The sequence below is a fragment of the Lissotriton vulgaris genome, chromosome 8, assembly GCF_964263255.1.
Source record: "Lissotriton vulgaris chromosome 8, aLisVul1.2, whole genome shotgun sequence".
NCBI lineage: Eukaryota > Metazoa > Chordata > Amphibia > Caudata > Salamandridae > Lissotriton > Lissotriton vulgaris.
In genome coordinates, this window is record NC_141696.1 from 1,271,908,005 (window position 1) to 1,271,925,598 (window position 17,594).

Sequence of the window (17,594 nt, forward strand, 5' to 3'; positions counted from 1 at the left end):
TGCCTGAAAAAGATGAAGGTCCTATCATGGAACATTGCAGGCATCGCCAATAAAGTAGATTCTAGTGACTGGGGGTCCCTAGAAGACAGTAATGATATCTGTCTCTTTCAGGAGACTTGGGCTAGGGAAGTTTACCCCAGGGTGGGCTATGCAACTTTCTATGTCCATGCAAGGTGGGGTTGCAAAGGAAGGCCTTCGGGCGGTCTTGCTATTTGGGTGGCCAGTCACATTGGCTGTATAGCAGAGGAAATTCCAACTCGCTCCGACGACATACAATGTGTTCTTCTCAAATGGCCGGACGCCTACAACCTGGCGATTGTGAATGTGTATTCGCGCCCAGTAAGTGTGTCCATGGAATCACCCACCCTAGATGATCTATCTTCCTTCCTGGGACTACTACCCGCTGACTGTAAGATACTGATGGGTGGGGATTTTAACTGCCACTTTGAACCATTAAAAGGTTTAAAGGAGGGTGCGTTATCAGCTGAGGATGAGTACTGGGAGATTCCCCCCTGTCAATCTCCTAACCCGAAATCATGGTCCCCCCTAACGCTGCAGATTATGTCCCTTTCCCTGAACCACTCTATGAGGGCTTGTAATGGGCGCTTATCATCTGATACCCCGTCACGGTGCACATTCAATAGGAAGGACCAGGAATCTCGTTTGGACTACATTGTTGTTGTTACAAGCATGTGGCCCAAGGTTTTAGATTTTAGGGTGATTGAAAGAGCAGACAGCGATCATAATGCTCTCTGCTTGGACATGGTACACCCAGGTCCCCAAGATGGCACGCTATCCAATGAATCAAGGCAGGACACAGGGTCCCTTACACTATCAAATAACAGACGAGGGGTGAGATGGGGGAAAATAGTCAATTCAGCAGAGTGCATCACAAAAATCTATGATTTGGCGCTCCCAAAATTAGTTGAAATGGAACAATTGATTAACAAACCCAAAGCTACTGATTTTAATGAGAAACTGGGCCAAATTCATACAGACCTAGTGAGAAGTCTAGGTGAGGTTCTCTATCCTGAGACTACGAACAGGAAGAAGAGGACACCTACCTCTGCCTGGTAAAATTTCACGTGCAGAAAGATTAAAACAGAGTTGATCCTTATGGTCAAGTCCGGTGCCAATAAAAAGAAACTAGCAGAGATGAGACAGAAATACAGGGAAGCCATCGCCCAAGCGAAGTTCGATTGGGATTGGGATAGGTGGCATGACCTATCACTGACACTAGAAACCAAGGATTTAAGAAAATTCTGGTCACTAGTCCACACAGGTGCGGGGGAACCTAAATCGGCTGTGGAGCCAAACATTGCTGTTTCAAGGTGGGAATCCCACTTTAGCACATTGTACCAGGACTCCGCTGTAATTTCCACTGAGTCATTTCCTGACAACCCCTCTGATCCCAATGAAAAATTAGTGCTGACATTGGATGAGGTACTAAATGCTATAGGGAACCTAGTGCCGGGTAAGGCTCCAGGCCTTGACAAACTTCCAGGAGATTTGTTTAAACATCAACCAGAGATCTGGGGTCCTTATCTGTTAATTATTTTTAACTCCATTCTAAGCGGGATGGAAATCCCCTGTACTTGGCTGGGGGCAGAGATAGTACCGATCTTTAAAAAGGGCTCTCCTCTGCTCCCAGTCAACTACAGGCCGATTAGCTTTATAGACGTACCTCAGAAACTCTTCGCCCGTCTCCTGCTAGACCAACTCCTGAACCGGATGGAGGACAATGCGATCCTCAGTCCGCTTCAGACGGGCTTCAGGAAAAACACGTCCACCATGGATCAGATTTTTCGCCTCGTTCTCCTTTACTGGAAGACGGTGGGGATCGAGAGGGGGAGTCTGTACATGGTGTTTGTGGATCTGAGGTCCGCATTCGACCTGGTACCACGCACGAAATTATGGGGGGTGCTTAAGGAGTTGGGCGTCCCCCCGCAGCTTCTACAGGCAATAATCAGGCTCCATGATGGCAACTTTGCCCAGGTCAGGTGTGGGAGGGAGGGGGCATTGTCATCTAGATTTCCTGTCTGCAGGGGGGTAAGACAGGGCTGTGTCCTCGCACCGACCCTGTTTTGCCTCTTTGTAAATGGGGTAATATCCTATTTGGATAACGTCAGGAATAACGATGCCCCCATGTTGGCAGGCAGGAGGGTTCCGGCAATCATGTTTGCCGATGACACGCTCCTGCTTTCCAAATCCCCGATGGGAATTCAACGGATTCTAGATGGGTTTAGGGATTTCTGCAGGGCGCATGGCCTCGAAATCAACGCAGAAAAAAAACAAATTCATGGTATTTAACCCCTCATCAAACACCAGGCCCAATCCAACCTTGGGATCGGTCAGGCTGGAAAGGGTTAGAACATTTCAGTACTTGGGGGTAACTTTACACGAAAATCTATCTTGGGGCCACAGATAGCAAGATCCCGTCTAAAGTTATCCCAAATGGTGGGGGCAATTTTGAAGGTCTCGAACTCATCAACCTTCAAACCAGTTAGTCCAGCCCTGGAGATGTACAAAACCCAAGCCAGAGCAGCTTCAACCTATGGTGCCGAGTTGTGGGGTCACAATGCTGGGACAGAACTTGTTAAGGTGGAAAACAACTTCCTTAGGCGTTTGCAGGCCTTACCACAAGGCACGCCCCTGCTACCATTGAGATTTGACTTGGGGCTCTCTTCAATAGAAGATGAACTGACTTTAAAGCCGCTGAGGTTTTGGCACAGACTGTGGTCCACTCGTGAACTATCCCACTACAGGCAAGATCTGAAGCACGTCTTGAGTCTTACCACCTGCGACAGAATTCCTTGAGTGGCATAGTGAAAAGGGAATTCTATCAACTGGGTCTGTCTGATCTGTGGGATAACCCTGAAGGAGGTTGTTTAGGTTTGTCCCGCAAAAGGCTCACTAAGATTTTTAAAGACAAGAGCCTGATTTCGCTCGTGTGTGCCCCGAAAATTGGTACCCTTACCGAACAATTCTTGGTCACCAAAAGTTCTTTCTGCTTTGAAGGATACATGGACATCATATTCTCCATCACCACAAGGAAACTCTTTATCCAGTGGAGATTCGGTACATTGCCCCTCAATTCCTTTACAAGCAAATGGACAACGCTGGACGACAAAAACTGCCCTGGGTGTAGCCTGAATGTGGAGGACGATCTACACGTGCTGTTTTTCTGCCCTGCCTACAGTAATCCGAGAAAGTACTGGCTAGTCCCATTATGCAGGAATTTGGGCTTCAGAAATTATTTAGAATCGTATAGAATTCTGAAGACAAGCACTTTGCACTTTATCGTCTTTGCTGTAGCCAAGTACCTAATGGCCATGTGGCAGATAAGGGGAAAAATACTGAAAGGGTAACTTTTAACTCCCAAATGTGGAATGAACTGCACTGAACTGTAGCTAACTGGGTTTTAATTTCAAAGTCCGTTATGAACTGATTCAACTAGTCCCTTGTTCCCCCGCACGGTGTTCTTTCCTTTATATTGTATGTTTTTATCCGTTTTAAATGTTTTTATTATATCTTTTATGGTCTAAATGGCCGAAATAAAGAAATTTTGGATTGGATTGGATTGGATTGGATACAAATGTGTAGATGTTCATAACATCCATGAAATTGTAATGCAGATCTTAAGAAAATGTTTCTTTCTTATTTTGTATTACAGCCAAACACTTTGAGTTCACTTAGGCCTTGTATAGGCCTGTACTTGCTTTAAGTATTTTTTTAAATGAAGAGTCCAATGAAGACTTGAGTAGAATGCTAGCATCAGTGTTGTTCACATATTGACTTTACTTACATGTGTAATTTATGAATGTGTTTTATTAATTATCTCCTAAATCGTTTTTAATTGTGAAACTGTTGTTTTTGTCATTTATAGGACGACCATGCACTCAGTTGCAGCTCTTGAATCCTGAACGATTTGCACGCCTCATTAAAGAAGTTTCAAATACTGTGTGGCCAAGCAAGGATATAGTTGTACAATGGTATCCGGGTTGCAAAGATAAAAAACATCCAACCATTGACTGGCTTAAAATGGTCTGGAAGACTATCTACATACATTTTTCTGAAGATTTAGCTTTGTTTGATGACCTGCCACTCATACCTAAGACAATGTTAGAGGAAGACAAGACCTTGGTCGAGCTTGTGAGGCTGAGGACACCATCACCAATTATTCTCAATGATGAATCTGAGGTGCAGCTACCTGAATTGTTACCTGACATAATTGAAACCCTGGGTGGCATTGTCATTAACAATTTAGATCCCTCTATACAGCATCCGCTTCTGAAAAAATATATCCATCCACCTTCCCCAAATTCTGTCTTGCACTTAATGGATCGGATGTCATTACAAAAATTATCCAGTCAAGTGGCAGCCTTACCTCCAACACACAAAGATGCCCTTAGAAAATTTCTATCCACATTAACTGATGTTGGTGAGAAAGAGAAGACAACTATTCAGGAATTACTAATATTTCGAAGATATGCAACATCTGATGAAATGAAGACTTCTTTTATAGTTTTGAGGGGTTGCAAAGTTTTACATCATACTGCCAAACTTCCCCCAGGATTACGACTTTCTATTCCAATAATTGACGGTGGGGATGAGGCTACAATTCGCTTGGCAAACACGTTGAAAGTGGAGCATCTAAAGAGTACAGACTGCCTCCAATTAATGTTCCAAGATGTTGAAAAGGGATTTTATTCCTCTGTTGAAACAACACAATTGATGGTATGGGTGCTTGAAAACTTGTCCTTTCTAAAAAATGAAACAACTGCTGTGATGGATTGGTTAATGCCATTGAAATGTATCCCTTGTTTCCAAGGGAATTCAGTGTCCGCAAATCAGCTCTTTGACCCCGAAATAGAAGTACTTCAGAATCTATTTTTAACGGAAGAAGAAATTAGTTTTCCACCTCAAGCCTTTAGGTCTTCATCAGATGTTCTTCATTCTCTTAGGCAAATTGGCCTAAAGAGTGAAACCAACCTCAATGAAAAAGACATTGTGCAAGTAGCAAAGAAAATTGAATATTTGCAGAACAAGTCCAACTCGAACCATGACATCCTTCTCAGAAAAGCCAGAACTCTGTTAACTGTTTTGAACAAAGACCCTACACTTGTACAATTACCTGAAACGAGGACAGCTCTAAAAAAAATCAAGTGGATTCCAGCCTGCAAAGAGAGGCCTCCAAATTATCCAAGCTCTTTAGTCTGGAAGGGGGATGACTGTAAGCTATGCAGTCCCCCAGAAATGACTGATTTATCTCATGCTGTGTTAGTAGGCTCATCAGTCCCTCTAGTAGATAATGTAATTGTAGATATAGAAAGGGCTCTCGGTATCTCCATAGAACCTACAATAGATTCAGTTCTGAAACATTTAAAGGTTGTAGTAGACTGGAATTGCACTAAAACGTTTAATAATGAGGACTATTACCAATTTCAACATATCTTACTTGAAATTTATAGTTTCATGCAAGATCATTTAGAAAAAGGTAAAGACCATTTTAAGACATTGACATTTGCCTGGGTGTGGACGGGTACCACATTTTGTTCACCCATGCAAGCAGTCATACATTCCATACATGACCTTGATCTACAGCCTTACCTACACAGCTTACCAAAAACTATGGCCAAATTCCATAAGTTGTTCAGGTTGTGTGGCTCGATTGATCAACTGACCCCAGAACATATTTTTATTGTCATTAAAGAAATATACAAGCGGAGTAAACAGAAAATGAATGAAGACGAAAGCAAACAAAATCTTCACTTGATGCTGAATATTATACGATGGATGTATAGCAGTCAGCTTTCTGCAGACTGTGATATACCCATGCCTATACATTGTAGCAAAAACCCTACGAAACTAGTGATGCGACCCATTGAAGAGTGCTGCTATTGTGATATCAAAGTAGACGACCTCAACGATTTGCTTGAGGATTCTGTGGAGCCAATCATTTTAGTGCATGAAGACATACCTATGAAGACTGCAGAATGGCTAAATGTGCCTTGTCTCAGTACGAGGCTTATTAATCCTGAAAACATGGGCTTTGAGCAGTCAGGCCAAAGAGAACCACTTACTGTAAGAATCAAAAACATTTTAGAAGAATATCCTTCTGTTTCTGATATATTTAAAGAGTTACTGCAAAATGCAGACGATGCCTCTGCTACAGAATGCAACTTTCTGATTGATATGAGAAAAAATATGGACATAAGAGAAAATTTGTTGGATCCAGGTATGGCAGCTTGTCATGGGCCTGCATTGTGGTCATTTAACAACTCAGAATTCACAGACTCAGATTTCTTAAATATTACTCGGTTAGGGGAATCCATAAAAAGAAGTGAAGTTGACAAAGTTGGGAAATTTGGACTAGGATTTAACTCGGTATATCACATAACTGATATCCCCATCATCATGAGCAGAGAATTCATGATTATGTTTGACCCAAACATTAATCATATCAGCAAACATATTCGCGACAAGTCTAATCCAGGTATCAAGATAAATTGGAGTAAACAACAGAAAAGACTGCGCAAATTTCCAAATCAGTTTAAACCATTCATAGATGTTTTTCAGTGTCAGCTACCTTTAACAGTTGAATCACCATACAGTTACAAAGGCACCCTTTTTAGACTTTCCTTTAGAACCCAGCAAGAAGCAAAACTGAGTGAAGTAAGTAACATTAATTACAATACAGCAGATATTTATTCTCTTGTTGATGAGTTTAGCATGTGTGGGCATAGGCTAATACTCTTCACTCAAAATGTGAATGCAATGGTTTTAAAGTATTTGAAACCAGAAGAAGCCAATCCTACTTTAGCGCAAGATGCAGTCACCATTAAGAAAAAACTGTGTGTCTCCAAAGTTCTGACTTCACCTCAGAGTATACTCAAAGAGGCTGCAAAACTCATGAAAAATTGTAGCAACAGTAAAAAACTCCCCACTGAAGCACCAAAGTCCTCATGCATATTACAGATTGTAGTTGAAGAGTTCCATCATGTGTTTAGGCGAATTGCTGATCTTCATTCTCCACTTTTTAGAGGTCCAGAAGATGACCCTGCTAACATTTTTGAAATGGCTAAGTCTGGGCAAAATAAAAGAGCAACAGATGAACTACCACAAAAAACAGTTGATTCAACAACATGGCTGTTGTGCTCATGCATGGACACTGGTGAAGCTTTAAGATTTTCATTAAATGAAAGTGGTAAACGGTTGGGGCTTGTACCTTGTGGCTCAGTAGGCATTATGCTTTCAGAAACTGAGGATGGAAAATGGATGGTGAAGTCTAACTGTGGTACCATTGGGGAGGTGTTTTGCTATTTACCTCTAAGAATAAAAACAGGCCTACCTCTTCATATCAATGGATGTTTTGCTGTTACTTCAAATCGGAAAGAAATTTGGAAAACCGACACAAAGGGCAGATGGAATGCTGTCTTCATGCGACATGTTATTGTACGAGCTTACTTAGAAGCACTTTATGTTTTGCGAGACATGTCAATCAATAATGAGTTGTTTGACTATAACTACTATGCTGTATGGCCTGATCCTGATAATGTGCATGATGATTTTTCTGTTATATGTCAAGGAATTTATGAAGACATAGCTAAAGTGAAAAGCAAAGAACGTCTGAAAGTGTTTTCTGATGGATCTTCTTGGGTGTCCATGAAAAATGTAAGGTTTCTAGATGATATGTTACTTCTGAGGCAAGACATTGGCCCTGCTGCCTTTAAGATATTTCAGAAATATCTTAAAGTGACAGGTTTGAAGAACCTGTGTGCAGTGGAACTTCCATCTTGGGTAAAATCTGGGTTTGAAGAAGCTGGCTGTAAAGATATACTTCTTGAAAACACATTCTCAGAGATTCAGTTTTTTACTGAAGTGTTTTTTCCCCACATTGAAGAAATCGAAGCAGAGCTGCGTGACCCTTTAATGCTTTATGTGCTCAATGAAAGAATTGAAGAGTTCTCAGAAATCCTTCGAGTTACTCCATGCATTCCTTGTTCTTTGAAGGGGCACCCCCTTGTTACGCCTTCAAGACTAATCCACCCTGAAGGTAGAGTTTCAAAGTTGTATTGCAGTGAAGATGGACGCTTTCCCTTTGGCACATATCAGAACTATCTCAATCCAGTTATCTTGATCAAGATTACTCAGCTTGGTATGGTAAAAGATGACATTATGTGGGAAGATCTAATCGAACGTATGGAATCAATTTCTTGCATTAATGATACTGACCATTTTGCAGCTTGCCAAAGAAGCAATGTTATATTAAGCCTGATTGATGAAAAATTGAAGTGCAGGGACTCAAGTGCTAAGGAATATTCTGCAAAATGCCACAATATTAAATTTCTCCCTTTTGTCACAAAACCAGCAGGATTCTCTTTACATTGGAAGGGTAGTGACTACAAGACGGAGACTATGTTTTCACCAGCTGAACTTTACATTGCTGAGCACCAAGACGTTGTTTGCCTTTTAAACACAGTTCTCAATGAAAGCTCTCCTTCCTTTAAAGGCTGTGGATCCATATCATTAGCTGTGAAAGATTTCTTAGGTCTGATTAGAAAGCCACCTATTCACCTTGTGATAAACCAGTTAAAAGAAGTTTCAAAGCATTGTGATGATATTACGTTGTACCAGGAGAATATCACAAACGCATGCTACAAGTTCCTTCATGAAGCAATGCTCCAAAATGATACCAACAAGACAGAAATCATGACTGAGCTCAAACATTGCAGTTTCATTCTGGTTGAAAATACATATGTTGATCCAGCAAAGGTTTCTTTCCACTTGAATTTTGATGCAGCACCTTACATCTACCCACTTCCTAATAAATACAAAAATAATTTCAGGGAACTTTTTGAATGTGTTGGTGTAAAACTTTCTTTTGCAGTAGATGATTTTGCATTAGTCCTTGAATCAATAAAGGAAGACAGTGGAAACAAACAGCTAACAGAAAATAACTTTCAGCTGTGTAGACGAATAATAAGTGAGGGCATATGGGGCCTTATAAGGGAGAAGTCACAAGAATTTTGTGAGAGCAAATATAGTAACATATTGTTGCCAGATACAAACCTTGCCATGCTTCCTGCTAAGGCGTTGTGTTACAATGATTGTCCTTGGATTAAAGTGAAAGACTCAACAGTGAAATACTGTCATGCTGATATACCAAGGGAGGTAGCAGTAAAACTAGGAGCCATACCTAAGCGACACAAGGCTTTAGAACGATATGCATCAAACATTCATTTTACCTCGCTTGGGACAGAATTTGGTCAAAAAGAAAAACTGACCAGTAGAATAAAAAGTATCCTCAATGCTTATCCATCAGAAAAAGAGATGTTAAAAGAGCTTCTTCAAAATGCAGATGATGCCAAAGCTACTGAAATCTGTTTTGTGTTTGATCCAAGATACCATCCAGTTGACCGAATCTTTGATGAAAAGTGGGCCCCACTTCAAGGGCCTGCGCTTTGTGTGTACAACAACCAACCATTCACAGAAGATGATATTAGAGGCATTCAAAACCTAGGGAGGGGCACCAAAGAAGCAAATCCTTGCAAAACCGGGCAGTACGGTATAGGATTTAATTCTGTTTACCACATTACAGACTGTCCGTCTTTTATTTCCTGCAATGATATCCTCTGCATATTTGATCCACACGCAAGATACGCACCAGGTGCAACAACAGTAAGTCCTGGCCGCATGTTTAGGGATTTAGATGCAGATTTTAAAACACAGTTCTCTGATGTCCTTGATCTCTATCTAGGTAAATATTTCAAACTTGGGAAAACAACTATGTTCAGGTTTCCACTGCGTAATTCTGAAATGGCAAAGCAATCTGAAATTTCAACAGTTCCAGCTTCCGACAGAATGGTGCAAAATCTGCTGGATAAACTGCGTACAGATGGAGCAGAACTGTTAATGTTTTTAAATCATATGGAGAAAATTTCAATATGCGAAATTGAGAAAACGACAGGGGTTCTTAATGTACTGTATTCTGTGAGGGCTAAAATCACAGATGGTGATCGTCTCAAACGTAAGCAATTCCATGCCTCTGTCATTGAAAGTGTAACTAAAAAGAAAATGTTGAAGGATATTTCAGTTCAGCAGATTACATACACCATGGACATTGAAGACTCTGAGGGTAATCTTACAACATGGCTGATTTGTAACAGATCAGGCTTTTCTAATATGGAAAAGGTTTCCAAGAGTGTTGTTTCAGCACATAAGAACAAGGACATTACACTCTTTCCACGTGGGGGAGTCGCCGCTTGCATTACCCATAACTACAAAAAACCTCACAGAGCATTCTGCTTCCTGCCTCTCACTTTAGAAACTGGACTTCCTTTCCATGTCAATGGGCACTTCGCTCTAGATTCTGCAAGGCGAAATCTGTGGCGTGACGATGATGGAGTGGGTGTACGAAGTGATTGGAACAATAACTTAATGATAGCATTAATAGCACCAGCGTATGTGGAATTGTTGGCACAAATAAGAAAACGTTATTTTCCTGGTTCTGACCCTACTGTGACAGTGTTGCACAATACACCAATCCATGTTGTCAAAGACACTCTGAAAAAGTTTTTATCCTTCTTCCCTGTAAACAGACTTGATCTCCAGCCTGACTGGTATTGCCTAGTAAAAGCAATTTACAGTTGCATTCATGAAGATATGAAACGTCTTCTGCCAGTTGTGCGAGCACCAAACATTGATGGTTCTGAATTACAGTCAGCTATTATAATTACCTGGGTAAATACCTCCACCACGACCAAGGGAAGGCCATTCTTTGACAATCTACTGCAGGATGAATTGCAACACTTGAAGAATGTCGAGTACAACATTACAACTCGAAAGACTGTTGCAGAAAATGTGTACAGACTAAAACACCTGCTTCTGGAGGTCGGTTTCAATTTGGTGTATTATTGTGACGAGACTGCAAACCTTTACCACTGCTTGGTAGATTCAGGTATTCCAGTCAGCTACACAAGTCCTTCAGATGTTCGAACTTTTCTTATGACTTTTTCTTCAGCCGACACCAGCTGTAATATTGGAAAACTTCCTTGTCGTCTTCAGCAGACCAACCTCAAACTGTTCCATAGCTTAAAACTTCTAGTTGACTATTGCTTTAAGGATGCAGAAGAAAGTGAAATTCAGATTGAGGGACTACCACTACTTATTACATTGGACAGTGTTTTACAAGTTTTTGATCAAAAGAAGCCAAAGTTTCTAACAACGTACCATGAATTGGTTCCTTCACGCAAGGATCTTTTTATGAACACACTGTTCCTTAGATATAGTAACCTTTTACTTGCAAGTGGTGTTGCTAAAGTTTTTGATGTGACAAGTTTTGCTGATTTACTGTCAGCAGTGTTGCCAAGAGAATGCAAAAGCAAAGTTTGTGTTCGATGGAAAGAGAATTTTGCAAGTGAGTCTTGGCTTAAAAGTGCCTGGCATTTTGTTAGTGAATCTGTAAATGTTAAAGAAGATCAGGCAGAGGAGGCATTAACATTTGATATGGTGATAGACATTTTGAAGGATTGGGCGTTGCTTCCTGGAACTAAATTCACTGTGTCTTCCAATCAGATTATTGTCCCTGAGTGTGATGTTTTGCTGCCTCTCAGCCTTATGCACATATCAATTTTTCCTAATGCTCAAAGTGATAAGGTCTTCCACACCTTAATGAAAACAGGTTGCATTCAACTAGCAATAAATAAAATTTGCTCCAAGGACAATATTTTGATGCCTATGCTGGCAGGCCATACTGCAAACATCGAAAATCCTTCCAGCATCCTCAAAGCTATACAGCACATGATACAAACCTCAACATTTAGAACTGAGAAGTTAGCGGCGAGTGATTTTGAATCACTTTTAATGTATTTTAATTGCCATTTGAATAATTTGATGTCCCAGGATGACCTAACAGTTCTAAAATCTCTTCCATGTTTCAAAGCAATAAGTGGTCGCTACATCAGCATTTCCAAATGTAGTGCATGCTATGTTCTCACAAAGAGTATCCCTTCTGTGGAGGTAGAAAAGTGGTCTGTTTCTTCTTCATCTGCCTTTCTAGAAGAAAAGATCAACCTCAAGGACTTATACAGTGCATTGGGTTGCTTACCTATAGACGATCTTGAAGTATATTCCAAACACCTTTTGCCCAAGTTTGAAAGTCTCTCCTACAGTGCAAAATTGGAGCACCTGATTTATTTAAAGAACAGTCTGAGTAATGCAGATGAATCATCGAGCATTAAAGAACAACTCTTTGAAAAGCTTGAAGGCCTTCCTATAATTTATGATGTAGATAAAAGACTTAAACCTGCTAGGCAGTTTTATGACAGAACTGTAAAGGTATTTGAAGTCATGCTTCCTGGGAAATTGTTCATACCTCAAGACTTTTTCAAAAGTTTGGAGCAAGTAGTAAAACCAAAGAATCAGGCCGCATTTCTGGCATCCTGGGTTACATTTTTACAAAATATAGGCCTTAAACATGTGCTCTCACAACATCAAATTCTACAGTTTGCCAAAGAGATCAGTATGAAAGCCAACACAGAAAAGTGGTCCAGTGAGAAACTCCATTCCACCATTGATGTTCTTCTTTATCACATATTTCAGGAAAGATCGGATCTACTGTCAGGAAACTTTCTACGAGAGCTATCTAGCATTCCTTTCTTGTGCTCTGAGCGGGCGCCTTCAGAGCTTGTCAGGTTCCATCCTCAATATCAGGAGGTGAATGGAACGCTTCCTCTCATACGGTTCAGTGGCTCCCAAGTGAATCCAAAATTTAAGCAGACTGATGTGTTGCAACTGCTGTGGACATCTTGTCCTATTCTACCAGAGAAGGCAACTCCTCTAACAATTAAAGAACAGGAAGGAAGTACCCTTGGTGCTCAAGAACAGCTTGAACAAGTGTTAAGTATGCTTAATGTTAATGTGGAGCCTTCTTTGGACAAAGTTCTGACCAATTGCAGGAATGTATGCAGTGTAACAACTCTGGATGATGACATGGTAAAAACTAGGTTGAAGGTGCTTCGTAGCATCTATGAGTTTCTTAACACAGAAAAAAGGGAGTTCCGATTCCAGCTACGAGGCGTTGCTTTTGTGATGGTAGAGGATGGGTGGAAACTTCTTAAACCTGAAGAGGTTGTCATTAATCTAGAATACGAGTCTGACTTTAAACCTTACTTATACAAGTTACCTTTAGAACTTGGAACCTTCCATCAGTTATTTAAACTTTTAGGTACAGAAGATGTGGTGGCCACAAAGCAATATGTTGAAGTTCTCAGTCGCATATTCAAGAGCTCAGATGGAAAGCAGCTAGATCCCAATGAAATGCGCACAGTTAAAAGAGTTGTCTCTGGCCTTTTTAAAAGTCTTCAGAATGAGTCTGTGAAAGTTAGGAATGATCTTGATAATGTACGAGACTTAGCTCTTTATTTGCCAAGTCAAGATGGGAGGTTGGTAAAGTCAAGCATCTTAGTTTTCGATGATGCCCCACATTACAAAAGTAGAATACAGGGTAATATCGGTGTTCAAATGCTAGTAGATCTCAGTCAGTGCTACTTAGGAAAAGATCATGGTTTTCACACCAAACTCATAATGCTTCTTCCTCAGAAACTGAGGCCCCGGTTGCTCAGCAGTATCCTTGAAGAGCAGTTGGACGAAGAAAGTCCAAGAACATGCCAGTTTGGGGCATTATGTTCCTTGCAGGGGCGGTTGCAGCTGCTCCTATCTTCTGACCAGTTTCTTACTGGACTTGTTAGAATTATGAAACATGAGAATGACAATGCTTTCCTAGCAAATGAGGAAAAGGCTGTTCGACTTTGCAAAGCATTGCGTGAAGGACTGAAGGTATCCTGCTTTGAAAAATTGCAAACCACATTAAGAGTTAAGGGGTTTAATCCTATTCCACATAGCAAAAGTGAAACACTTGCCTTTTTAAAGAGATATGGACATGCAGTGATATTACTTTACATACAACACTCCGATAGTAAGGACATTAATTTCTTGTTGGCTCTAGCAATGACCCTGAAATCTGCCACAGACAACCTGATTTCTGACACCTCTTATTTAATTGCCATGTTAGGCTGCAATGATATCTACAGAATCAGTGACAAGCTTGACAGCTTAGGAGTGAAGTATGATTCTTCAGTAGAACCATCAAAACTGGAACTCCCCATGGCAGGCACTCCGATTCCAGCCGAAATACACTACACTCTTTTAATGGATCCAATGAATGTGTTTTACCCCGGAGAATATGTTGGGTATCTCCTTGATGCAGAAGGTGGTGACATCTATGGTTCCTATCAACCAACATACACATATGCTATAATTGTTCAAGAAGTAGAAAAAGAGGAGGAGGAAAACTCCAGCTTTTTAGGCAAATTTTACCAGATTGACATTGGATATAGTGAGTACAAGATTGTAAGTTCTCTTGACTTGTACAAGTTTTCACGCCCTGATGAAAGCACCCAAAGCAAAGACAGTGCACCTTCTACTCCAACAAGCCCTACAGACTATCCCATTCCAGGTCCCAGAACTGTTCCTCCTTCTTTCCCTGCCAAAGAAAGCCAAAAGACGACATCTGCAAAACGCAACTCACCTAAGAAAATTAAGAAGAGTTTATTACCAGAAATACTAAGGGAAGTAACATCAGTAATGGAGCAGGCATGGCGGCTTCCTGAATCAGAGAGGAAAAAGATTATACGACGGTTGTACCTAAAGTGGCATCCGGACAAAAATGCTGATAACTTGGAAATTGCAAATGAAGTTTTTAAGCATCTTCAAAATGAAATTAACAGACTAGAAAAACAGGCCTTTTTAGATCAAAATGTAGATAGGACATCTAGAAGAACTTTTCCAACATCCTCTGCTCGCTATCAATCAGATAAATTTTCTTTTCAAAGATTCTATTCCTCCTGGAATCAAGAGGCAACAAGCCATAAGTCTGAAAGGCAGCAGTACAAAGAAGCATATACTTCCACAGGATTCCAACACTCAGACCGGTTCTTTGTTCCACCCACATTCAAGTCAGTTGGTAATCCAGTTGAGGCCCGCCGATGGTTGCGCCAAGCTCGTGCAAACTTTTCTGCTGCTCGAAATGACCTTCATAAAAATGCCAATGAATGGGTGTGCTTTAAATGCTACTTGTCCACCAAGTTAGCTTTAATTGCAGCAGACTATTCTGTCCGGGGGAAGTCTGACAAAGATGTCAAGCCAGCTGCACTTGCCCAGAAAATAGAGGAATATAGTCAGCAACTTGAAGGCCTTGCTAATGATGTCCACACACTAGAGGCCTATGGGGTGGACAGTTTAAAAACTCGCTACCCAGACATGCTCCCTTTTCCACAAATTCCAAATGATCGGTTCACTTCAGAAGTGGCAATGAGAGTGATGGAGTGCACTGCTTGCATCATAATTAAGCTTGAGAATTTTATACAGAGTAAAGTATAAGATTTTTTGAACCAATAGGATTACCTCTTCAGTATATTTCAATGGCAACTGCATAGACTAGCAGTGATTCCATTTAGACATCCTTTAGCATCACTGGTGTCTCACTGAAACTTCAGGTGTCATTATTTCATTCAAAGGCCAGTGTACATTTCTAAAAAGTGCAATATGACACTGTGATGAATCACAAAAAGGGATGTCTAATTTGGACTCCTATAAATTATGTTACTGTATATATAACGTTTGCAACCAACATAGCCATACGAAGAAGAATTGAGGCACATATTTTTTAACGGTACGAAAATGCCTTTTGTTGGAATTCTTTCAAGCAATCATTTCTACTGAGCCTTAAAACATAAAGTAAAATGTGAATAATTTAACATATTGATGATGATGAGCTGCAGATTAATCGCTTTACATATAGTGGTTTTGAGAACCATGTCTTATTCAGCTGCACTTTATGTAACCAAAGCATTTCTTAGGTTAGACAAAAGTTACAGTTCTGTGTGATGCTCTTCCTAGTAGGGAGGCAGTTTAGATATGTTATTTTAAGGGCCCAATTTAGTATGGATTGTTCCTGATTACACGCCTGTAACCTACTATCAATGCATAGGTCAATTGACTAATCAAGAAATCTATAAATCAATTATGGTCGAGGGTAAACTTACATATTAATTGATATCGTATTGTGCAATTTCCTATCAGCTGGATCTGATTGAGTTTGCTGCATTTTTTTTACAATCGATTTTATATCCTGATGAATGTAGGGGTATTCATTTTTAATATTTTAAAGTCACTTGATTTACAATAAACACAATTTATTTGTGATTGTTTCTGTGAGTTTAGCAACAATGTACATAAGATTTCGTATTGTTTTTTTCTGTGAGACTGCCATCTGTTCCTTTACTGAAACATTTAACCTAATTTAAATTTGCTTGGTGTTAAGCATACAGAACTACATTGCCATTGATGACTGCATTCAAACCTCAGACCTTCATAATGCAATCTGTGCATGTTTATCATTTGCTCATGTATAGATGCCACAAATTAAAGCACTGTTTATTTGTCTGTTTTCTTAAAAGCAGAAGGCTAACATCTTTTATGCTACACATATGTTAAAAGGTACTAACATCCTTCGTTGTCTGCACTATGTCATTTTGGATGTCACGTTTTGGGTTACACACCTTTATGTTTGTAATTATTGTGAGCCTCGATAATGTTTTGTGTATAATTGTATTGAAATTATGTACATACCTATCGTAAATAGCAGAATCTTATTTTTTTGGTGCCATTGTATGTTTTAAGCTTCTATTATTTAGAAGAAACTGTATATTTGCCATAATTACAATAGAGTATTTTTTCAAGAACACAGTGAATTGATACATTAATAGATGAGTAAACTTTAAAGAAATACAAAAACATCATGATGCTTTGAGGGAGGGAGTTCCCTTCCCACTCCTAATTGCATTGTCTATTGATAACAATGAAATGTTAAAGCATGCAAAAAGCTTTGGGAATCATTAACTACCAATGTATGTTAATGGGTAGCGTTTCGGTTTTTTTAAAACTCGTATTGCTTCTGGATATTAGACCATGTTATTATTAATGCTTTAATACGTGCCATATTGTATTTTAATTAAAGAAATATGTTTTTGTATTGCCCTCTGAGAAAGAGTTGCTGCTAAAGTGTCCAGTCATTTCACATAAGCTGTACTTATCAATATTTCGCACTAAATATTTTTATGTGATGAGTTAGTTTTCCATTTAGTGCCACATAGTTATGTAAAACTTTATTCAAACACATATTTGTAATGATATTAAAATGCCTTTTCTGAATTATATCAAGTAAATAACTTCTATTGAGGCATCAAGCTAAATGTGAAATATGAATATTCCTATATCATTGGCCGTTATCATTATTAATGTATGCTTACCGTGGCACCTAAACAATAGACTAGAAACTGTTTAAAAAATGGCGCAAAGTCTCAGCCAATAATCACTAGGTCTGCAGTTCAGTGCATCATTTTCACCCACTGAGTTACTTCAGACTATGGCCAGCCATATATAAATCAGCTTTGGTCCTGCTTCAGTAGTGCGAGTAAGTGGATTATTAATCAAACAATAATGGCACTATTCCTTTTCAGGTCCTATTAGCT

General features: G+C 39.8%; 1 protein-coding gene across 2 annotated transcripts in view; it reads left to right on the plus strand.

Moving 5' to 3' along the window:
* Window positions 1-17,110, plus strand: part of SACS (sacsin molecular chaperone) — a 368,710-nt gene extending 351,600 nt beyond the window's left edge. For both annotated transcript variants that reach the window (XM_086935194.1, XM_086935196.1), the window contains exon 9: window positions 3,887-17,110. In XM_086935194.1, the coding sequence (XP_086791320.1) occupies window positions 3,887-15,441 (11,555 nt within the window). In that variant the 3' untranslated portion in view covers window positions 15,442-17,110. The remainder of the gene's footprint in view (window positions 1-3,886) is intronic.
* Window positions 17,111-17,594: the final 484 nt, after the last annotated feature.